Here is a 26,011-nt window from a genome sequence, read left to right as displayed (position 1 = left end):
TTTTTAGCAAAAAAACTTTTGCCCCAGACTATGCCCCCATGTCGTCCACAAATAACAAAGACATGGCCGATTACAATGAACTTTACTTTTACACGCGAAATTCGCTCGTAAAAGATAAATATTAATGCTTCAGAATGATTTCCGTGTTTGCCTCGCTCTCAAAATGTGACCTCTCCCATGATTCAAAGTGACCCGACGGCGGTATTTTGAAACTGAATGTACACAGAGTACGAAAGACGCAAACATGATAAAAGTCTATCAATGACGTGAAAACCAACGGTAAAACACTTATAACTGGGAAAATCGGTAGGTGTACTGTTATTATATTGACTTCCGTTGAAATTATTGCAACAACGCTTTAAATACCAAAGTTATGGAGATGAAACAGTGGAACTGACAAGTTTTGGACAAGTCTAGATTTGTTTTCACGTCTAAGCTACTTGCTAAGACCACCGTGTGTACCCTTGCCTTTCAGTCGTCAGTGATAAGGAAAATGCAGACTTTGGACGTTAGTAAGAAGGAATCTGGTAAAATATGGCACAGAAAGCCAACTCCATCCGGAGATGATGGGTAAGTTTTATTTTTGATTGACGGATACTGAAGCAGCCATGGAATTGTACAATTGGTTGAGCTACGGAGGTAGCATACATACATCTGTGTGGTACCACCATTGGTCGACTATTCACGTATTGTATGTTTATCCGTGTTGTCTAAGACAATCAGGGTAGACACATGTAAGTTTTTGTCACTCTAGTGATCAGAAATATGTAAGTAGTCATCCAGTCAAGCAATTTTAGAAATGAAACGCCTGTTAAATCATCATTATAGTAAGAATATCATGCTTTATTTTATCATCCAAATGGTGAGCTCACTTTTTTAACCTATGAATGTTTTCCTGATGTCAAACCATTCATGGAGTGTCTGTGGTGTAATCATGGGCCATGGTGTAATGAACACATACATTCTACAATAGGGCTCACAGCGTCGCTGATCCATAGTGATGCTATAATCCACCAATAATATGCTGAAGTTAATACTTGCACTAAGTTGCAGAAATAATGCTTACAGGAAATAGAAGGTGGTGCTTTTTATGGTCAAGAATCAAATCTTATTTAGAGCTCTATACACAGAGGTTTTTAGTCCAAAACCAGTGCTAGATCCTGGACTTACTATGTTATCATGGATTTATAATTATGTTATGAAAATCATGTCAGGGATCGGATCACAGGCTGCAACAGTACACAGCAGGAAATGAATACAAAATTTGACTGAATTTCTGACATCACCACCAAATGTGACATATACAGTATGATGCCATATTTAGTAATGAGTGTACCATTGCGATCAGTGCTATTGATACAGATAAACAGGAATTTTACTGAGTAGATATTGAGTCAAAAATGTTTAAACACAAATAACGCCAAGCTTATCATCTCTTCATGATAAAAGACGCAACACTTTAGATATTTGTTGATGTGAAATCTCTTTTCAAAACAATTTGCATATGTAGTAGGGAAACACCTAAATAAGAGTCCCAAACTTTGCACAAGTAATGTACATGTACAAAACTTGAATGCGGAACTACATAAACAACATTATTTGTATCAATATTGCTATTTCTTTACAGGTTGATGATCCAGATAAATCGTGACATAGCAAGTCCCTTTTCACTGCAAAGTCGCAGTGTTAGGTTTCTACACACAGCTTTTGATAGCACAGGAGATCGCTTTGTTGCTGGTGATCACCAAGGAAATGTCTATGTCTTTGATCTGCTCCGAAACAGGTACATTAATTTTAGGGCGTCTCTTTGTTTAACAGTGGCTTATATTTACTTATAATCTGTGACAGGAAATGGGAGAAATGTGACCATCTGCACTAGTCAATGATTATAGTCTCAGTGAATGGAAAACATCAATGCTATGGTATGTTTCTGTGATAAAAGCAATGCATCATACGCATTCCCACATTGCCACAACAGAATTCTCATCGCCTCAATTGCACCAGTTCTTGAAGTGACAAAACCAATCATGTTTGTTAACTTCCCTATGTAATTGGTGGGAGACATCTTCACTTAGCAATTATCTATGTATAAGCACTACTCTAAGCTTATCAGGGCATGACATTTTACACTCACTTTTTGTAAACTTAAGAAATGTCTATTACAGAAAGTTGAAACCCTCTGTTTGGCAGTAATTAGGTTGAAATAAAATGGATGTATTCTGTCGACAATTTACTCCAAGCTTCATGTAGAGTACACACAATGGAGGGAGTCTGATTATATATTGATCTGTAAACTATTATTGCATCGGCAATACATTTTCTAGTTTCATGTACAGCAATATGACATCAATGTGTCAGTGATCTTGTTCAACAGAGGATTTTGAAGTAGACCATATTTATGATTGGGATATTTTTTTTCTTACTAAGTTGAATTTTATGATAGGTCTTCCATGGTCATGTAACATCTTAAAAAAAAATGAGAAATTCAATTTTAAAGACTCATTAAAAAATAGAAGTGATTTAATATATGAAAAATAAACTCATTCAAATTTAGAGCATTCAAAGTCATGGAATGGATGACATCAAATCTTGTGGAAGATAGTTTAATTGGCAAGTTTGTTGAAAATTGAGCATATCATATTGAACTTAATTCAGACTACCAGTGTGAGCTGTAATTCCTTGGCAGAAAAATGGTTCTTTTCTGCCTACTATAGGTTCACATGCTTCATTGTATTTTGTATGATCCTTCATTCATTGATTTTCATCCTCTCTTTCTCCACTATGCAGATTTCAACTTGTACAAAGGACAGGTTTAGCATGCAGTGCATTGGCATTTACTTTGAGAAGAAAATCTGAATTCTTGGTTGCCCTTTCAGATTGTTCACTCAAATGTTATGACACAGGTACAGTGCATTGAAATGTCAACTTTTTGTAGTAAATCCAACATGGTCTTGTAAATTTGATGCATCATGGGTGAAAATTGGCTCTGATAGTGGACATTTGCACTCAGACCACAGGGCAGCAATGATTTGGTAATTATTTACAGAATTTGATCTTACTATGAAGTGGTTGATAATTATATTCTATCTATCAATTTATGAAAATACAAGAAAATATGTAAGTTTTCTAATTACTGTATAGTAGCAACTACTTTCAAGTTGTTTCCCATTCATACATTTTGTATCTGATAAAACAATTTTGACCTGCACAGTATATCTGACAAACTGCGGTTTTTCTTGTAGATACCAGGGAGTTGGTCAGTTGGATGAAAGGTCATACCACTCCTATCCACACTATTTCAATCCATGCCTCTGGTCGCTATGCTTTAACGACATCCAATGACATAGCACAACTCTGGGATCTTGATACCTTTGAAAGAAAAAGAAAATTAAATGTCAGAGAATCTGTTGGAATTCTCAAGGTATAATACTGATATTACTTTCCATTGAATGTACTGTCAATGCAAATAGCAGCAAATATGTTCAATATATCACAAAATCTCTCATTGACGATATTTCACTGTCAGTCCATTTACTTTGTAAGAAAAGAAAAGTTCCAAACGTGTGTAGGGTACATGTATGTTTGGATAATGAAGTCAAGTGAAAATCATGAAACTTTGTGGTTCACAAAGATTATACCATACATGTACAAAGGAAATGAAAGCAACTTCACACATTGGTTCTACCTTTGTATATGTACCCTTGTTAGTGCTAGTGATACTGTATAATGACTAGATCAATGTGGTTTCATGATAATGGGAAACATGGAAATACACTGGTGAATCAATAGTTCTTTGACTTTTGTCATGTATCCTGGGTCCCTGAAAAATTGTTTTAAAGTCCAGCCTTCTTTCTTGATTATATCTCTGACCTTTGAGAAGACTACTGAGTCGAGGTATAAGATTTTGTCGATAGAATGTTCAAATGTGAATTTTAATGTAGGTTGCAATGTGTTGCACTTCTCGACAAATGTTTGAAGTTCACGTTCTGTTCCTGTGTGAATCATGAACATTTGATCTTTGAAACATTTCCATAGGACTATTTGATCAGAGTGGAGATTTAATATAACTTTCTCTGTTTCATTGAATGTTATGTCAACTATTTCTGGTCAGGCTGGTGAGTCCATGCTGTGTCCAAAGATTTGTTCATAATATTCTCCATTGAATAAGTTGTGCTTCAGAATAAACAACAGTAGGGTTTGCATGTAAGTTGAATCAAAAAATGAATCAAAAGATGAATGAAGATTGTTTTTGATTAAGCAAGTATTGCGGTATAACTGTCATGGAATACTGCCCTGGAATACTGTCATGGAATACTGCAAGTCATGATTGCACATGATACAAATATTCTTGATGACACATCAGTAACAAGAGATTCAAGTTAATAGGTCCTGAAATAATGAAATAATTGCATTGCTCCATACTGATAAATATTATTCAAATATTTTGTACACACACAGGTTTTCTTTTTGCCATTGAGCAATACCATTATGACATGCTTCAAGGATGATTCTATATTTGCCTGGGAATCTGACACATTGCAGTGTAAATATCAACTTACCATACCACCAGGTAAAAAGCCAGGATACAAGGCCTTTTCAACTCCAAGGTAAGTAAAACAACTTGATAATGCTTTAATACATGTCAAGAAATACAGTGGTTTGGAGTGTTACTGTAATGAAAATCCCAAACTAATCACTGTTACCATGATAGCAAAGATTGGATTATTAATATTGTCAAAGATGTATTCTACAGCTAATCTGCTTAATTGAAATAACAGCTGAATGTAAAGATACAAAAACTTGGGGCCATTTCGTGCAATACAAGTAAACCTATAAATCAGAGCAACAGTTGAATGATGTTTAACTTTTTGATAAATATAGTTAAAATTGTGTCTTAAAAGTTATTTAACAACAAGTGTATGTGTAAAATAATGTTTGATATAGAATTGACACAATGAGAATTTTGCTTTAACTTTACTGTAAATCTGTAAAAAGATGCACGTTTAAAACCAATCTGCTATATACCAGTACTTTTAATTCTCCAAAAGCTATACAAAATTGTTTAACCCTTTCACCACCATAGTTTGTCCCAAATCCATTGATTTCTATGGTAAAGTTGGACCTGTACAAAGGGTACTTGGGGTGAAAGGGTTAATGCATGTCTATTACAATGTTCCCCAGTTGGTTTGTATTTTACCATTACTCGATCTTTAGTCTTTGTGAAGTTTTCAAATTAGATTAACTTTTTAGTTAGTTTTACAACAATGCAGTGATAAGATAATAGTACAGTCTTTACAAGCGCTGAACTTTGAGAAAATGTCCAGGCAGTCACAACTATAATGCTGATTATTCATAAGAAGCAATCAAATGTTATATGCTCGCAGGCCAACAGACAAAATGATGTCATCAATATTTGTTAAGATGTTTTTTTGAGAAGTACACAAAAAACAAACAAAAAATTATTTTTATTTGTGACCATGTCATCGAAGAGCTCGCTTTCTCATCCATTACAAATCATTTTGGTTTTTTCTCTTCTCTAGAAATGTCCATTTTACAACAATGCACCATGCCTTTATGATTAACATCTGCATTGTCTTGCCCTCTACTATAAAAAAAATCTTGATTTTGTTTTATGTAAATTTAGGTACTACACTTACTTGATAGACAAGGATAAGAAAACTACAACATATTCAAAAATGTTAAGTGCTATTTGTACCAATTTCTCCATGTCCACGTGTGAAAAATACAGCACATTCTTCCTTTGAACTCTTAGGGATGGTCGGTTGCTGGTAGCAGGTGGCAAATCCAGGTTCCTTCACATCTGGGCTTTAGATACCAGAAGACTTCTACGCATCATTGAACTACCAACAAAAGTCAAAGTTGTCAAACAGCTAGAATTCTTGTCAGAAAGTTTTGATGGTGGTTCAAGTCAAGTAAGCAAAACAAGTATATACATAAAATATCAGTGAATAATTTGAAAAAAAATTTGTTACCTTCTTACATCTTAGACTGAAGTCTTAAAATTTACTTTCAACGTAGTGTTACTCAATATCATAAAAAGTCATTCATTTATGAGAATAATTTGGTGCCGTGTGTACTGAGCAAGTTATGTTCAAATACTTCTAAACTTACATACTATGCATCTTGGTTTCTGCTAGTTTTTGGACCCTAGCTACCTAGCCAGTGTTCATCCTTGGAATATTTTGCAAGAGGGCTTACATGTATGTGGTATAGACTGATTTTGCTTTAGAATTTGCAGATATTTCCATTAGAATGTGAAAAATATTTGTTGCATAGCACTCCCACAAAGATAGTGTTCAGACGCAAATAGAGGGGACCACCATCTCTACAGACCAATAATTTACCATTTCAGTGATTTAACAGACCAATAAATACAAATCACACCTTTTGACTAGCAAAGTATTGGACTATAGGAACACAGGATTTACTCTGATACTGGTCCTTTAGATCATAGTATATATTATAACCCAAACATGGACTATGTGCCTGAGGGTAGGTGACCATTTGCGTGATGTAAGGAGGGCAAATGGTCTCCTGCCCCAAGGGTACATAGTCCCTTGTTTGGGCTATAATGTTTTTATTACATGCCTCTCTTACACAATTTTCCATCAAAATATTTAGGTTTATTGGCAAATGATAATCAAATTCTTTATTTCCAAATTCTTTATTTCCATCTTAGACAAAAATCTGTTAAAAATGGAACAATTTTAATCATCGAATGGCACAATGATATATTTCAACTACTGTTATGCAGTTTATCAATTTTTTTTCTGCAAAATTTTCTTAAAACCGGATTTTCTATGCAAAACATGAATTTCAAGATTTTACATCCAAAAGTTGTCAAGTTGAAAATAGTTTCGATTCACTTTCAGTCCAATGATGACTATGCGGCCCGCGACGTCATTGACGAGTTACCATTGAATCCTATGGAGCGCGCGACGTTCAATATACGAGGCATGTAATAAAATACACTGAAGACCATAGATATAGTGGCTCTGGACCTGGCACAATCTCAGTCAACATCATGGTAAACACCCACTCAAACAAAACATCAATCTATGTGTAGACATATTCATCTCACCAGTATTGCCAAGTACCAATATTGAACACCGATCTCTGATGTTTTAACCGTCTTTCAGGTCATTGGTGTCTTAAGTCAGGATGGAATCATGAGATTCATCAATATTCACACCTGTAAACTATTATTTGACATTGGTACACTTGATGACAGAATCCACAATGTTAGTGTCAGTTCACATGGTAGATTTCTGGTAGCTGTTGCTGAGAGTGGTAATGTCAATACATACAGTGTACAAGCACTCACAGCGGAATTGAACAAGGTAAAGTATGGTCACATCATTCTGTTACATCATTCAGCTACTCAAATACCTGTATTTATTTAACGCATGAGCATAACTACTTGCCTCTCACTTGATCCATGGATGAAAACAGAAGTCTTTTCCTGATAAGTCTGTCATGGACACATCCATCTATTATACACATTATGTTAAACTTGGTCTTTTATCATGAAAAGAATTAATCTAGTCAGTGCACTCCATTACGTTGAAGGGAAAGGGTCTTCTTTCTGCAGCTGTGCAACTTTCTTGTTGATAAATACTGTCTCTTCCTAGAAATTGGTGATGAATGTCAAGCAAATGTGAAGCAAATTCAGCATTTGATGCATGTTATAGTAAACCAGCTTTGTAGCTTTCCAATCATTGCAAGACTGCCAAATAACCTTTGGTTGTTATGCCCCTTCATGTATTTGAAGCTGCTGCAATCACTAGCTTGGCACAGGTGTCATTTTAAAAATCTTGGCTGTACACAAGGGATGTTAGGATATATTGTGCATAGCAACAGACCTGTTGTATTGGTCCATATGCACAGCCACAAAGGGGATAACCCCCCTTTAAATTCCCTCAAACAAACATCTACATCTATGGTTGTGAATGTAATAGTTTATGTGCAAATTGTCTCAGGTCAATGTCAAAAATACAATTGTCTTTAATCAGAGCAGTTTATATCAGTTGTCATATGTTGATAATTATAACTTTCAAAAGATTTCTTTTAAAATATCCTGTTCTTTCTATTTCATCAATTTGCATATTTCAGCCTCCCCCTCCTCTCGTGAAGGTGTTGTCTGGAAAGGATAGATCATCCGACTCATCAAGAACTCTGAGATCTGTCACTCCAAGAGAAACAGTTACCATAGATACAACAGAGAAGAAGAAAAGTCGTATGATTGGTTCAGGAATTAAAGCAAGGCAGACAGCTGAAGCAGAGGTCAGTGATAGAAGTGGAGATTTCAAAATGCATACACCCATCTGAGAGAATTATACACTGGCCAAGCAGTTCACTTCTCAACTACAACTGATAAGTCATTTCTGTGTTGAAATTACATTTGTTTTGAAGGAGCACTGGTATCAATTTCAGACAGTTTGCAAAGCCTCACAAATTGCCAGTACCATATGACCACCACTGCCATGGATAATGTACATCCCTTTCCATTGTGTAGTCATTCATGTTTCAGATTCAAAATTAAAAAACAGTAAATAACAATCATAAGTTCTTGATCAAATTATATCATATAGTATTTGCACTTTAGATTAATTCATTGTTATTGTAGTACCATAAGCTATGACAGATGGGTATCGTCAAATAATGAATTAGATAGATAGAATGACATTCACGTATTGTTCTGTTAATATTTATAATTGTATATGTACCTGCACTACTTGCACATACACCATAACTCATGTGTATGGCAGACCAGAAAAATTCATGATGTACCGTATGGTGTTGTTTTCAGAATGCGTAGAACTCTGGAATTATATGAGTACATTTTTAAACAGCTTAGAAGAAGACTGTATGATGGATGCAAATCAAGAAGAGTGACCTACCAGCTGGCCATTGTTGGAACCAGTATTACCTGGCCAGTCTTTACTTCCACATGGTTCAATCATCACTTTCTTTATTTTAATTTCAGACATCTGATTTACCAGAGGGTTTAGATATGGATAGATTGTTATCAATCTTGAAAGGTTATGGGGAGTATCCATCAAAATACAGGTAATGTTTTTCTGGAAAATGTCATTTATCAATTGATGATTTAGATAAAGTGTTTATAAATACATTCTTAGTCTCATTAGAAATGGTAAATATTAATGTAGAAATGGTGATTTTAGAGATATGTAAATATGAAACATTACCTTTTGACTCATATCATCAAAGATTTAATATTCTGTTGTGTAGAAAAATTGAGAAACTCTTGGAATTGAATATGTATACATGCATAGTAAATCAGAATTTCATGAGATAAAAAGTTATGAAAAGAGTCAATGCTGTTTCAAGAGATCATATTAGTGTTAGTTCTGTACATGATGAGTCAAAACATAAGCTGGCGCTTTATATGAATAATGTGAAACATTTTTAAAATTGGTTTTGAAGTTTATAATTTTGGAGCATGCTTGTTTGAGTATACTGAATAACCATGAAGTCTCAGCTCTTTACCAGAAACGCATGTGACAAATACATGTATATGTAAACCAGCACCTCTCCAATAATGCTGTCCCATTTCCCTGGCTCTATACAGAATGTTTATCTGGAGATCCATTGTGCGACTTCCTGAGAACCATGCAGCATACAGCAGTCTCATTGACAAAGGTACTCACATTGCATGGGCTACTGTACATGAACAGTATCCTATCAAAAGTAGAAAGCTTCTCAGAGTACTTCAGAGGTAAGCTTTCAAATTAAATATTTTTATGGTACTATGGTTGTTCTTTTGTACAGCAGATTGGTCACTTTTTGCATTTCCATATTTTTAAAGAATTCTAATTTTATGATGTGACAGACCCCATGGCCTCGCACAACATTTTGTGGGATACTGTCAGAAGTTATTTTAACAAGTGATGCAGTATATCTTTCAGCAGTACTGTATTCCACTGTATTCAGTGGTGATTTCATATCTGAAATAGCATTCAACACACTCTGTTAGGTTTTACATTGAGAAAAATCTGGATAATGTTCCTCTAAAATTTGTTTGAATGTCGGCTTGTGATAAACAGCAGCCAACAAAAACATTTCATCTCCATGATCATATTAAATTTGCTGAGTCAAATGGAGTACACAGCACTGAAGTTCTAACAAATTTTTCTTTCATGATTACGCTTTTTTTTTCACTTTCACATTTATGTTGGTGATTTATGAAGTTAAAGGTTGGCCATGAAACTGGAGTCACACAATTTTTCCCCTTGGCCTTACCACAATGTAGCAATAATGCTGGAACATTATGGCAATAGTTCATGTAAACTATTACTAATCAGTTTTCATACCAGCAAAGGATTACATTCAGTATGTTTAATGGTGTGTATCATTCATGATACATTCAGTGGTACCAGTATTTTTTAGAGTAGATATGGTACAAATTCTGAGGTCCAAGATTGGGCATATTAAGCTTTTGGTAAAGGTCAATGAATTTATTATTCCTATGGAAAATGGTGAATAGTAATTCTCTTGAATGATAGAAATATACTGTATGTGACCAGCAAAGAGACTTCAGGATTGCTAGATTTTACTTTGATGTAAGTCTAGGGTCACCAAATATCAAATTGACTTTCTTACCCATGATTCCTAACGGTGTGCTTTTCTTCTGCCAAGTACTCAAATTCCATTTGTATTTTTTTTGTCACCAGGACCTTGTCAGGCTTGGCTCATTGGTCAGCTATCTTTGGTGAAACAGATTATCTGCCACTGTTGGCATTCCCATTTGTCAAACTCTTCCAAAACAATCAACTGGTGTGCTTTGAAGTGGTTGCCACCATCCTATGTAAGTTTTTATGCTGACATCATTACATACCGGTACATGTACATGTAATTCATGTCATGTACTGTGACTCTTAATTATACTTTTAGTAAGTAAACCATTTTGAGCAAGAAAATATCACTTTCACTTCTTGCCAAGCTTTTTCCAAGTATCTATAGTTTGTAGTATCAATGTGAACAAGAGACTTTGTTTAATAATAGGTCCCAGTGGCTATATGTGCCATGCACACCAGCTTACATGGCTTGTCTTTCATAAGACTGCATTAATTAATTAATCTGCATTAATTAATCTGCATTTATTAATTTGGCTTTTTGTATTGTTACCATAGAAACTAATGACAATATCAGCTGCTGATCACAGTACATATAGTAAATTTTGCAGTCCTGCAGTTTATTCTGATCCACTACTTTCTTCTATTGATGAATTCTGATCCACCTTACAGTGAACTGGTGTCAGCATTGGTTTGAGTTCTTCCCAAACCCACCAATCAATGTGTTGTCCATGGTGGAAAATGTGCTAGCCTATCATGACAAGGAAGTCTTACAACATTTTGTCAGATATAACATCACAACACAGGTATGTAGGACACATCCTGGTAAAGTCACTTGGTTAAAGGGGAAATTTACCCAGACTTTCTTAGGTAGTCAGGTCGTTACTTAGTGAAAAATAAACAAAATAGCGTTGGTTTCATTCACTTTCACTTGCGCGTATTAGCGCAGTGGCCACAAGCTGAACGCACGGAAACCGGAAGTGACGTATCAAACTTACTAGTCACAGCGGTTCAAAGCGAGGTCACTTATGACCAAGCTCTTCTACGCCAAGTAGAGTACGCGGTACGCAGTACGCAAACCTCAGCGCTCGACTAAAAAGCATAATGGCGAAGATAATCGGTAATAACTTCAAATCTGAACGAGCAATCGATGATCCAAGACTAACATCGTCAGAAAGTTACAGCAACTCGAAAAGTTCGGAAAGTGACTATTCTAGCTCCGATGACGAAGTTCAAATTACTCTCGGCGATCAATCATGCCTGTCATTGTCAACCCAATCGCTGTGAAATCAAGCCGACACCGAAGTAATGCCAATGCCTTAAGAGATCGACATTAATTCTAAAAGTGCGAGTATTTTTAATGTGGTACAGAACACCTCGATGTAGCCATGATAAGTCTAGAACCAGCGGTCCTGTCGACAGCATTCCGTTTCTAGTGGCTGAGCGTACGCACAGTCCCATAACGTACAAGCAAAGCACTTGGGGCTGGATATGCCCCGGACAGTTTTCTTTTAGGCTAGTAGTTCAGTAGTTGGACTTGCAACTTTCGGTAAAAGCAGTCCTTCTCAAAGTGGTATTCGCAGAAAACTTTATTTCTGCTCGACTTTAACATCGACGTCGAGTGCTTGGCCCCTATATTCTGTAGCCATTCTGTACACTGTAAGTGGAAAAGCTTACAGTTACACACGTCGACTGCTTCAATGACCAAGTTTACGACGTCACTTCCGGTATTTTAGTACACGCTGTTTGTTAGCCAGTGAGTGAAAGTGAATAACATCGACTCGAAAGCCTTTCAATGACCATATCAGTTTAATATGCAAAATTAGTTTTCAGGGTAAATTTCCCCTTTAATGAAGGGCATTCAAGTCTTGCAACTTTCTAGTCAGATATGACAGGCAAAACATATGTATGCAACACATAGTGTACCACTATAGCTCAACATGAATTTGTTACATTTATGATGTGTATTCAGCTCAGCCTCACTTAAACCTATGGTGTTTGTCTTATAAAAGCAAATTAAAATCAAATCAAATGGTCAAATGGTGAGGAGAAATTTAAAAGTAATACCGATGAACACAATGAACTTGTCAAAGTACAGCCGACAAAATGGTGAGATAATGACAGGCTACAAAAATGACAGTGTCTGCCAAGATTGTTGAAATAGTGATTGTTGATGTGAACCTACTGATGCTTTGTACATGATAGGATCATAGTCTTGTGAGTGATATCAGCATTCTTGACAATTTATCATCATGATATATGTATTATGTATCAATCCATGTCTTTTCTTTTAGTCAAGCGTGAAGAGATTCTTTTCATTCTCTGAGTCAAAAAAGTTGCATGTTATGACATGATCTGGGCATTATTGATATCATTCTGTTGAATGTAATATAAAGTGATTTGTCAAAAACACCAATCAAATCTCTTAATCGTATACGCATACATTGATTGCAATTTATAGGACATAACTTTGTGATTCTAGTAATTAATATTAAACATATCTCAGTCAGGATTCAATAACTTCCTGTATGAATTATGAATCTCCAGATAGAGTAAAAAATCATCCTTCCAATATAGTTCTATTGATGTGGATAATTTTGTGAATTATTTACCAGACCTTTCTTTTGGGGCAAGTCTCTGTGAACTTCAGGTTTTTGAAGGCAAAACTCACGTTGAATAGAATTTTATTTTTCGGTTTATGACACTTCTCTATGAAGAATACTTTCCATCACCATGGGTGTCTTTCATACACAGGTTTCACAATACACATTTCTCACCTTATTCTGAAGACTATACCAAATGTCTTCTTTAAAAAAGTTAATCACAGTTTCTACTGGATTTACATTACAGATATATGCATGGCCATTACTTGAGACTCTCTTCTCAGAGGTGCTGACCAAAGATGAGTGGTTAAAACTGTGGGACAATGTTTTCTCCAATCATCCGTCTTTCTTACTAATCACTGTTGTTGCCTATGTAATCTGTTCACGACAAGCACTGCTGCAGTGTACCAACAAGGAAGATTTTGAAGTAAGTTACTCTCCTCAGTTATAAGTTCGAATCTCTGCATTGTTCATGCATAGTTAAACCTTGAATTTGAATGGACCACAGTACAAACAAAACCATGTGCACAAACAAGCGCAGAAATATGAATTTTGATATGCGTTTGTATACATTGGTTTGTTTGTACCACCATCACGTAGCCTCTTTTGTGCACTGAGTGTGTAAAACACTGCATGTCCTTGTTATTCTGGAGTAGAACCACTATATCACCCATGAAACATTGCAAATCATGAAATATGTGATTTATGAAAAAGTGTGCATTGAGTCTTGAGATATTTTTGATTTTATATTACTAACATTGTTCAGGAAGGTTGTACACATACATGTAACAAGTGCTGGTAGAGGGCTGACACAAGAAATTTCTAGAAATTCCTACATTAAGAGTTCAGGTATATACTTAGTTCACATTGGCAACCCAACTGAAATTTGGGCCGACGCAAAATAATTGTCCTTTTGGGATTAAATTTGGTCCGCGTCCGCACTTACCGGTACCAGAATTAGGGCCGACGTAACTTTACCTTCCTTTGTGACCTCTGACCTGTCAAAGTTCAAAATGGCGCATTTGAATAATGGCATGCTGTTTCTACTGTTCATGATTTTCCTGCATTTTTACGCACAAGAAGGGCAAATATGACTACCACTCACCCTTTTAATCATCGGAGAGATCTTCACTATTTATTGGATGAGCATATGGTATATATAAGACCGCGGTGGAGAAATAACCAGTGCGCGGCATTTTTGACATGCCTCTCTAGTCTATTACGTGCACTGTGGAATCGAATGACATGGTCTCATTTGCGGAACAAAGGTTGGTGGGAAGTTCTGCGTACATGGGATGATATTAAAATGGAAAGACTAGATTGAAAACTTTCGATAGGTGTAAACTTTAGTTTCAAACGTCGTTTGTTTTGTGCGAATAGGGTGACTAGTTCAACTTCGATCCATTGCGGAGGCTTGTCAACTGGGACCAGGGCCGACGCAATGTGTCCACATTGGTTTTTTACGTCGGCCCCGGCCCAGTTCCAGCCCTACACCGACGCAAAGTGGTCAATCTGAAAAGGGTAATAGTGCACAGGGAGAGTTTATATTAAGTACAATGTTGTTAATATGTAACAATGTCAGGTATAGTGCAAACAATAATATGGACTATTTTGAGTTACTATTAGTCAATATGGATTAACTTACATTGCATGGTCTGTTTTCAGTATTTCTTTCACCATCGTAATTCTATTGATATTGGTGCTGTTTTGAAAGAAGCCTATCACATCCAAGATGCAACTCCTGATGATATTCATCCTGTTAGAATGTTGGAAGATTTCAAACCACTCACCAAGGGACAATATCCAGTTTTCAATAAATATCCCAAGTTTATTGTTGATTATCAGGTAAGGATCAGATTCTGCAATGCTGTCTGTCCTGTACATGTATGTTGTTGGACAGTCACACAATGTGTTCTTCAGCATCACACATGTAGGAGGACTCAAATCCTTGGCTAAAATCAAGAGGGATTAAAGTGTATCCTCAACATGAATGAGTAGTTCATGGCGAAAAGTTAACATATCACAAATAAATACACTGTATGCTGTGGTCATTCAACGGTCATGATGTCAGTAAAGTGTTCACCAGGGATGGTCATGCTGATTCAGTGATTTTTGCCATTTCAAAACGTAGTATTTGTTTCTCATCTGACCAAATCTATGCCCAGAATTGAGTAGGAGTATGTCAAGTATCACTGTGTAAAATTTCAGGGAATTTTGAGCAACTTTGGAGTGTCTTAATCTTTTCAAAAACATGCTGTGCTAATCTGCATATCTATGACGTTACACATTCCATGACCGGCAACCGTGTGTCTGCTTGGTTTTGGTACCATTGTTTTGCATCTTTGGGTCAATAAATGTACAAAAACTCTTATTTTCTTGGATTTGACAAATTTTCTCTAACAACCATTGCCTTGATACTTGAATCCTTCAGTATAACCTTAAACAACAGAGCATTTGAGTTTACAAACAACAGAGCAGTGTAACAGCAAGTTTTGATACTTATGAATTATATATGATGAAATGTCTTGCAATCCAGCTCCCAAAACCATATGAGTTTGTATCTAGAAACAAATAAAATGAATGTTTGTATACTGCTTGCACTCAAAACAATTAGTTTTACCCAAAAGAGCAGAGTGTAGTAATTGGCGATATCAATCAGTGAAATAAATGTCACATGTAACACAAATGCATAAGAAATCATCTTTTAATATGTGTTGCATGATATCAAGCTTGAAAAGTAAAATGAAATTTTGCAGCCATTGCTGCAGCATGGCAAAAGGTGTTTGAGATTCATGTCTTGCACATAATCAAATGATGACCTACATCCTGTAAGTTTTAATATTGATCTCTAAACCAAATGTATTGGTGGTAATTTATCCAAAATGTTTAATCTTTCAGGCTCAGGAGCGGGAAAGAATTCGTCATGATGAAATAGAATACCTGAGACAGAAACAGACTGCAATGGAGTTGAAAGCAGAGACAGAGAGAAGACAGGAAGAAGAAGAAGCATGGTATAGACAACAAGAATTAATGAAAGATGCCGAGGAAGAAAGACGCAAGTTGTTGATGGAAGAGGAACAGAAACTTGTAGATCAGAGAGTTAGGTAAATGATTATATTGATAAAAGTCTTTCTAGTTTGAATCAGACAAATATTTTCCCTGTAACATGTTTTTTGAACAGACCACATACATGTATATCCACTGTTGTAACATTTAGGCATTTTGGATCTAGAGATTAATAGAAAAGAGTGATGTGCCAATATAGAGTGCAAAGTAATGTACAGATGTATCTACCTTGAACATCATAAGCAGAATAAATTTGTAGAAAATATCCTGATTTTGATGTTTTAGATGATAAAGATATCTGATGTAAACTTTTACAACTCTAGAGGTTATCATAGTAGAAGTATTGTAAATTAACAAAAATAATCTCAATTGTAAAGAATATACTAGTATAGATCAAAGTTCCACTCTGAACTTATATATCCCAGATATTTCAAAGGGACTAAGCCCTTCTTTTTCATTGGGTCCACCGCAGTCATTGATCTCTAACTGCCACTGTCAAGTTCAAAAATAATGTAATACAAAAGCTGATGTTTTGTACTGATGATGTTCTGTGTTCAGGTTAAATGCTATGAAGAGAGAGCTGAGAATCAAAGAGATGCAATTACTGGATGCTGCCAGGAGGAAATTTATTCATCATGAAAAAGATCAGAGAGAAACAGAATTGAAGAGACTTGATGAAGAATTGGCCAGGAAAGTAATGTTACGTGAACAAGAAACACATGCAGCTTTGGAAGACGTAGAGATCAAAAACATGGAATTGCAAATACAGAAGAAAATGCTGACACAGGTACAAAATGCTGCTATATTACCCATGAAACAACTTTTGTGTGTTACAGATTCCTGAATGTTTTAGACACATGTAGAGTAAAACAAGTACATGTATCTGGTATTAGAATTGTACAAGAATTCTTACAAATTATTACATATGTACCACAGTTTACTAGTACAGGAGAGCACTCATCCTACTGATACCACTGGTATTTGCACTGAAAACATGCCATAAGCTTATTGTTTATGGTCACAGATAACTGGGAGCTATTTTTGTTTGTAAGCAGCTGTTATTTTGTAAACAAAGCAAAAATGGTCAGCAGGCGCGAGACTTAACTTTTCAGTATGGAAGAATTCACAGACAATGAGAATTCAATGACTTTATCATAAATCAAACCCAATTACAAAAATGGGAACTTGATATGCATAATTTCCGCCAAACTTCTGATGATGAAACATGGCGTTCCAGGTGTCGCTTTTATTGTGTTTTCAGTTATAATAATTACAAAACCAATGGTGAGACTGCAAGTACGCTGTTCTGGGTATTTGCATGAGGGCTTGTGGTATATTTTGCTGTCTCTGTATCTGCTAGACGCTTTGGCGGGACAGCAGAATACACTGCCAAGCTCTTGTGCAAATACCCCTGAGTATGAGGGCACTTGCACTGTCTTGCCATAGAGTTCTTTCATATTAACTGTAATTTTGCTGATTTTTAAAAGTTAGTCCAACCAAATGATTGCTTTCACAAGTAAGTGAACTGTTTGTAACTGATACTGCATTTACTGCTATGTTGAAATATTGAATTATCTCTCAGTAAACAATTATTATGTCATCAAGCATCTTGTACAATATTTAATTTTGTAATTTTTCACAAATTTTGAAAGAGTTCAGTAAAAATTACATGTAAACACCATTTCAAACCATGCATGTATTTGCTAGCCATTATCAAGCATCTGAGTTTAATATGGCTCTGTTATGTACAAGTGACAGTTTTAGATTCATCTGTCAGAATCTTCATGAAATAATTCCTGTCGACTGAAGTATGCTTGAGTTAATGATAGCACATATTCTATACTGTTGCCATCCAACATATCTGAATAAGTCAAAAAGTTTGCCATGAAAGAAGTGTTCCACCATTACAAATCTCATGTTTGTATATTTGATGATGCAGGAGTTGCTGAGATTGAAGTCTGAATCAGACTACCACAGAAAGGAAGATTATGACGCCAAGAGAAAACAACATGAACTGGAGGAAAGAATTAGATTACAAGAAATGGAACGTGAGAGAGAAAGACAACATGAATTGAGAAAGGTAGGTAATGATGTAATTGATTTCTCTAAATTGCAAATGTCTCATTAATGTTATGTAGTTACTAACAGATACACTTACTGTTATTGTATAGGGGGAAAAACTGTGGACTTTACGGTTGATTCACAAGAAGCAAGTGTAGAACACATCCTGTTGGGTTTGTAGTCAGACCCGAAGTCGCTATCATCAGTTGTCCTGGATGGAACGTCATCATCAATGACATTTGGGATTCTTTGTGAAACTTCAAACCTATAGCTACCTCTTTCTACAACAATGCCATAACCTACCATATTGTCACCGGTTATTATTTTACATGCTGACATTTACTGATTTACTCATAGAATTTCATCTACTGAAGTAGTACATTTTCTGCAAAGTTGATCACTTATTAAAAAGTTATACAGCAAGACATCAGACGTCTCATATTTGGTTGGTCATGTATTACAATGTATTCAAAAACTTGATTAGAAAAATCTTCCTCCAGCCATCACTTAGTAGAAGGGTAGTACAAGTACCATAGTATAGATTTATTGATGACAGGGCATAGACTGACTGCTCTAATACTGCACATCACTTGTGACATGTTTCAAATCATGTTGTACAGGGTATACAGAGAACATTAGCTCACACAGAACAGCTTGGAACTGATGCTAATATGAGAAAGGAAACAGAAGTGAGAGGTAGACTTGATGATATTGAAAAGGAACTCAAATCAGTTGAGGTAAGTATGTGTACATGGAATACAACATTTCTACTCAGAGTAAACCATCAATGACATTGAACTTGGATCAGTGTGTGGTCTAACTTGTAGAATTGTTGTATGGCTATTTGTCATGATTGGGTTTTCAGAAGTCGTTGGACTAGTGATAGCACTCAGTACAGATTTTGTGAAAAGATGAATATGTTTTCACGGAATTCGTGTGCAAATAAAATTGATATTTTGTATCTATTCACAAACTATTACATTCTTATTGCTGTATCAACTTTATTTCTACATCGAAAAACAAAGTAAAGACAGGTTTTATACTCTTCGTAACTTTCTCCTTTTCTGTCAGTTGGCAAGTCTTAATGATCAAAACAGACAACTTGAAGAAGAAATACATGACCTGATGAGAAAACTTGAGCAAAGCAAGGTTAGTATATCTAGGCTACTTATATTAATTTATCAATCTATTTTAGTATTTTCTACAATGTGAAGAGCAAGATTCACCAATTGTGAATGACTTCTTAAGTTTTCTCATACACTTAGCAATGAGCAAGTTCTGTTGTAGGTACATGGTGATCCAAAAAAGATTCAGTATTCTGACAAGAATCAGTCCAGATACAACTATTGAAGTCATCAATGGAGCACTGGAGACTATTTATTATGACAGTAGATGTACATATAGCTAGAAACGGCAGTTGCAACCAGGAGCTCTAACTTTAAATGTTTGGGTTTGGTGAAACAACTCAAGTACTCATGCATGATAAAAGGTTGGCTTTTTATTGCTAAAATCTCGATGTTTGGCTGTTACAAAGACAGCCTTTATCTAGGGCTGTAAACAAAAGAAGAAAATCATTGATAAAATGCTGCAGACTCATAAAAACAATATAAAACGATAAAAAGAAAGTCAATTTGAAAGGAAAATGTACAGTAATGTTCCAGTAAAATGGAAAAACAGGGAAAATTCTAACAATTGAAATGGTGGCGTACCACAGTGTGGACACTCTAGGTTGGTACATTGTAAAAATGGGCTACCTAAGAGACCTGATAAAATACAACATTGGGACTCCCTAGTAAAGGTAACTACCAGTCTTTCTTAGTGATGCTGGGTGAGGTGAGAGTATTAAAATCATACACGAACTTTATTTAAAGTTGTTTTCTGATATGTACAGAGTGGGAAAAGACTTTGGAGACACCCACAAATTTGACATTGATAATATTGTGGTTGATGGCATTGAAATGTTGAGCAACTACTACTTTTAACTGATTAGATGTGGTAACAGTGTTCATAAATATGTTTGTGGAACTCCCGCCCAGTTTTTCTAAATGTAAATGAAAATGTTACAGTGCATACAGATTATACCATAGATAATATTCTTAGTACAGCAAGTAATAATGTCACCAGTTACATATTTTGAAGTACCAGAAATAGTGCAGTCTGTGTGTCAGTGTCATAGATAAGTTTGCAATATTTACAATTTTGACATGAGTGACTTCTGCCTGGATGGAAGATTTTGTTGTTTTTAGGTTTAAGGGCAGCCTGAACGAGGATTTTCTGGTGTTTGGGCTGCTGATAGGCTATAACAGGGTGAGATACAAGAAGTATTTTTAGTGTGTTGATTGGATTCCAAGATTGGCCATTGTTTTCTTATGATAGCTTGAATACTGGGAAGGGCTGGGTTGTAAGTTATGACAAAGGTATCCTGTTGTTTTCCTTTTAAGAATTTTGAGTTTTGCTAACTGATGGTTTGAAGCTTTTTAGTCCCGCGGACGAGGTCCGGCGGGGACTTATAGATTGGGTCCCGTCCGTGTGTCCGTCCGTCCGTCCGTCCGTCATCAACAGTTTCTCAGACACTGCTGAACTAATTTTGTTCAAACTTGGCACAAAGGCATAGCACTATGACCTACAGATGCACGTTGATTTATTTTGTGATACGATCCAATATGGGCGCGAGGCGGCCATTTTATGCGATTTTTCATGTCTTTAGACCATAACTCAGACATCCTCGAGCACATTCTGCTCAAACTTGGCACAAAGGCATAACATTATGGTTTTCATATCCATGTCAAATTATTTCGCGATATGTTTCAATATGGGCGCGTGGCGGCCATTTTGTTGCGATTTTTCATGTCTTTGGACCATAACTCAGACATCCTTGAGCACATTCTGCTCAAACTTGGCACAAAGGCATAACACTATGGCTTTCATATCCATGTCAAATTATTTCGCGATATGTTTCAATATGGGCGCGTGGCAGCCATGTTGTTGCGATTTTTCATGTCTTTGGACCATAACTCAGACATCCTTGAACAGATTCTGTTCAAACTTGCCACAAAGGTATAACACTATGGCTGACATATGCATGTCAAATTATTTTGTGATACAATCCAATATGGCCACGAGGCGGCCATTTTGTTTGCGATTTTTCGTGTCTTTGAACCATAACTCAAAGATCCTTGAACCGATTCTGTTCAAACTTGACACAAAGGAATAACACTATGTCCTACATATGCATGTCAAATTATATTGCGATACGATCCAATATGGGCGTGAGGCGGCCATTTTGTTGCGATTTTTCATGTCTTTGGACCATAACTCAGACATCCTTGAACAGATTCTGTTCAAACTTGACACAAAGGCATAACACTATGTCCTACATATGCATGTCAAATTATATTGCGATACGATCCAATATGGGCGTGAGGCGGCCATTTTGTTGCGATTTTTCATGTCTTTGAACCATAACTCAGACATCCTTGAACCGATTCTGTTCAAATTTGGCACAAAAGCAAAACATTATGTCCTTCATATGAACACCAATTTACTTCGTGATATGATCCAATATGGCCGACAGGCGGCCATTTTTTTGCGATTTTTTCATGTCTTTGAACCATAACTCAAACATCCTTGAACCGATTTGGTTCAAACTTGGCACAAAGGCAAAGCACAATGGCATACATATGCATGTATCAATTAAGTTTGCGATAGGATCCAATATGGCTGCAGAACTGCCATTTTGTTGGAATTTTGCATGTCTTTGAATCATAATTCAAAGGTCATTACACCCATTTTGTCCAAACTTGGCACAAAGATCAAGCACTATGGCATACATATACATGTCAATTTACTTCGTGACATGTTCCAATATGGCTGCCAGATTGTCATTTTTTTCCAATATCGCTGTCAGATGGTCATTTTTGGATTTTTTCATGTTTTTGAGGCTTAATCATATGCAAATATTCTTTAACCAATGTTGTTGAGACTTGATACAAAGATAAAGTAGGCATACATATGCATGTCTACTAATTTTGTGCTATGATCCATATGGTCAATACACAGCCATTTGATTAAAATTTTGGTGTGATTTTTTTATGTCTTTGAAACATAAACATAGGTCACACTGTCCCTCGATGGACTGATTTTGTTCAAACGTGATACGAAGATAAAACACTATGGCTGCATTCTTGTGCACATTAATTTGTTTCATTATATGATCCGAAATGGCTGATTACAACAACATACCCGATCCCATACCATTTCGAAAATTCCACCAAACCATGTGTATAGTATGTGCCATCATGACACTGGAGGCAGTAACAAGGGCATCGTTATGTGTGATGTAATCAAAAGTTCCTTGAGTGGTCATTATCGGCAGAGATGAGTCATTTATTGAACGTTCCTCAGATTACTTTACTATGCAAGTCACAGGCCTGATGTACCCGTTGCATCAATGTCATTCCACAGCTACCTAGACCACAGCTACCTAGACCAAAGATTATAACAAAATGGACAAGCGGGGACTGTGTCATCAATGATGACTTGTTGTTCTAGGGACTGTTTTGGCTTTGGTGATGTAATCATGAATATTGGAGGGTTTGTAACCTCTTGCTTTGAGGTGATTGGATAGATTATGACTGGCAGTGTCATGCAATTTATCGTCAGAACAAATTAAATTCTCTGATAATGAAGCGATTGACTCCAAGGTATGGATTTGAATGTATGTCTACGGTGGCAAGATTGTAACAATCTTGTCCAAAGATAAATGTGTCTGTTCATTGGTTTGTTGAAAACTGTGGTTTTAATGGCATTGTCTTGAAGTATCATCATAGTGTCAAGAAATGAGAGTTCTTTACTGCTGAATTCCATAGTGGATTGAAAACTGGGCTGTTTGGAGAAGCGTTGTTTGTAGTGGCATCACTGGTCGAGTCTTGTTTCCTGAACTTGTATGCTAGTCTGCACTTTTGTTTGAATTCTGAAATATCCGCCTGTAATTCAGTGATGTTAACATGAAGTGGTGTGGGACAGAAAGATAAGCCCCTGGCAAGTATCTGGGTTTGAGCGTCCGTGAGTTGTACCGATGATGGTTAGTCACTGTTGTTGGGTCTGGTTTCATTGTGTTCCGCAGTTTTAACTGTCCCCTGTTGTTGTTGTTGCGTTGTTTTTTTGTTGAAACAATGAATAGAATGTACTCTTCTAGGTAATTCAGAAGTATTAAGATTTGTACGACAACACATATCTAGTTTGTACATGTAAGTCCACAGTGTATTTTAGATTTTTGTTTCTTGCACATTTTCCCTTGATTAACACATTCTGAGTTATGTCAGCCTACAAGGTGGCAATCGCTTTCTGTAGCTGATTATAAATTCTTTTGTTCTCTGTAATTAAAAGTTAGATACAGTCCTTTTGTACCTTATTCAGAGTTTGTTCCAAGCATTGTGAAAAAATCTTTCATGATAAAATACTGACATTTCTGTTTACCAATCAATTAACCAATCATGATTTCAAACACAAATATCAGCAGAATATTTTCTATCTTGAATTTTAATCATTTCAGTACATGGTGAACTTACATTGCCTGTCTTTTAATAGAGTAACTAAATGTAAATCAAATTACTCCTGTAGGATTCATTATATCATTGCCAGTTCTGTACAATTGTGAATGCATAGTCAAAGCAAGCCATGTCTCTCTAACGCATTACAAGGCTTTCCACAGAGAAAGCAAATAGTAACTGAGCCATAGATAAGATACATTTGCTGTTCATCCACAGTGAAATTTATCACAATCTTGTGGTATTTTAGCAGTCTGACCACCAAAAATTCTGGTTGTACATTAGTGAAGTGACACCTGGGAAAGAGGACCAACAACTTCATATACTAAACATATGGCTTCATCAATTGTAAGATTGATGGAGGGAGTGAACAGGCGGCATTCATAGAAAGTGATGTGAGAACCAGTCTTGGGTGCATGTATTAGCAGGTTTTGTTTTACAAACTGACAATAAATGAAATTTATTCAATGCAAATAGACCATGATAGTAATATAATCACTGCAAATCAAATTTGATACATGTATTTTTGATATTTTAAATTCAGTTGGAACAAGCAGTCGATGAACAAGAACAGTACAATAAGTTTAAAGCTTTATCTGAGGCTTCTGAGAGAAGAAGAGTGGAATTGTTACAGGAGGAAGCAACTCTCGCTAGGGAACATGCAGAAGAATTGAGAGCATCTCTGGATGCATCATTTGGTAAGTGTCATTGTCTGATTCTACCCAAGTACCACCTAACACTGCTCTGAAAACTAACTTATGAAATGTTTACCATTGTTTATTTCCTTGTCATCTCACAATGACATTGTGAAAGTCCAAAGGTAGGTAAACATTCATGCATTTAACAGTGTGTGATTATATCAAAAGCAGCTCATGGACTGTAATGCAGTTATGTGGATTATAATTTCTTCAAAGGTTTGTAAATCAATTACCATGATAATTTTACATGCATTTACATTGATTACATTCCCATACTTGTTTATTCTATTAATCATGTGTGCTGGACATAATTCATTTACCACATTTGGAAATGCTGTTTTTGAATATTTTAGAACGTTTACGAGATCTTAAAGAGAAGCACACAGACCATGCTGTTATAACACCAGTAATGACAGACAGTCAAAGACAAGGTGCATCAGCGGATGATAATACGTGTCTTAATGATACCAGCCCTCCTGCTGAACCCGATGTACCATGTAAGTTTTAATGTTATTGTCACATTTCATTGTCATCAATGATGTAGTGAAACATCAATCCCAAGTACTAGTACGTTTAGAAAATTCTGACTTTCCCAGAACAGAAGTGAAACAACAACGTGTTTGGTGCAGAGCTATTTTCATTTTAGCATTCAATGGTGCACAGGAAGCTCCAGTGTTTGCCTAGAATCCTGACATGACAAGTGATTCATATCAGCAGTCAAGATGTCAAATATAGTGTCCATTTACAGTTCTGATCAGTTATAATCTATTGGATACTTATCCATGCAGACATATGAGTTAATCTTACCATCAACAAAATCTTAAATATAATGTTTGCTGGTTTGGATTAGGTCTTTTCTCAATCCATGCTCACGCAACAATTTGTAAGTAATATGTTAATTTCATAAGTAATATCTTGTTTCTTGGTGTTTGGAAATATTGCTGTATTATAATTTGATTTTCACAGGATATTTTTTTTATCAGTTTCTTTAGATCGAGGCAGGAAGACATTTGAAAAGAGGGAACATGATTTACTGAGGGAAGTGCGAGAACTCAGGAGACGCCTTGCTTCAGAAAGTAGAAAATCACAACCACCAGTGAACTTCAATCCAGATGATGATGACATTTAAAAGATATTGACAAATCTATCCAAGATATTTATGTCACTGCCTTAAACATGAAGTGAACTTTCATATTTCACAATTAATGTATTTATCAATCTATCTGTCCTCTTAATTCTGTAGGTCTTATATGTCTGTGATTTTCTAATGTGATCAAAATGTTGTTACAAATGTATCAATAAACAATAATAGATTCACATATGCATGTTTAAACATTTTATTCATAAATGCTATGTAAAGACAACTATTGTACAACAATGTACAGATATCTTCTAGAAATTTTCTACCAATTAGTGAT

General features: G+C 35.8%; 1 protein-coding gene across 1 annotated transcript; it reads left to right on the top strand.

Annotated features, from left to right (window-relative positions):
• Window positions 1-27: 27 nt before the first annotated feature.
• LOC139147104 (TBC1 domain family member 31-like) lies at window positions 28-25,912 on the top strand. Its single transcript, XM_070718008.1, has 23 exons — window positions 28-306; window positions 476-570; window positions 1,628-1,783; window positions 2,788-2,903; window positions 3,243-3,421; window positions 4,459-4,607; window positions 5,774-5,933; window positions 7,161-7,361; window positions 8,134-8,304; window positions 9,008-9,090; window positions 9,614-9,760; window positions 10,716-10,849; window positions 11,289-11,422; window positions 13,467-13,646; window positions 14,885-15,064; window positions 16,118-16,323; window positions 16,844-17,072; window positions 18,225-18,365; window positions 18,967-19,083; window positions 19,418-19,495; window positions 24,440-24,593; window positions 24,947-25,090; window positions 25,577-25,912. The coding sequence occupies exons 2-23, from the start codon at window positions 494-496 to the stop codon at window positions 25,720-25,722; spliced, it is 3,282 nt and encodes a 1,093-aa protein (XP_070574109.1). The 5' UTR covers window positions 28-306; window positions 476-493; the 3' UTR covers window positions 25,723-25,912.
• Window positions 25,913-26,011: the final 99 nt, after the last annotated feature.

The sequence above is a fragment of the Ptychodera flava genome, chromosome 13 (genome assembly GCF_041260155.1).
Source record: "Ptychodera flava strain L36383 chromosome 13, AS_Pfla_20210202, whole genome shotgun sequence".
Taxonomy (NCBI): Eukaryota; Metazoa; Hemichordata; class Enteropneusta; family Ptychoderidae; genus Ptychodera; species Ptychodera flava.
The sequence above is the reverse complement of the archived record's forward strand: the minus strand, read 5'-3'. Positions and strand labels throughout refer to the sequence as shown.

What these genes read in the sequence shown, in the direction of transcription:
- LOC139147104 (XM_070718008.1), top strand. Translation starts at nt 494, where the DNA reads ATGCAGACTTTGGACGTTAGTAAGAAGGAATCTGGTAAAATATGGCAC. An exon ending in CTTCTCAGAGTACTTCAGAG is followed by an intron (nt 9,761 to 10,715) that starts GTAAGCTTTCAA and finishes TTTTGTCACCAG; the next exon opens with GACCTTGTCAGGCTTGGCTC. An exon ending in TGCTGAACCCGATGTACCAT is followed by an intron (nt 25,091 to 25,576) that starts GTAAGTTTTAAT and finishes TTTTTTTATCAG; the next exon opens with TTTCTTTAGATCGAGGCAGG.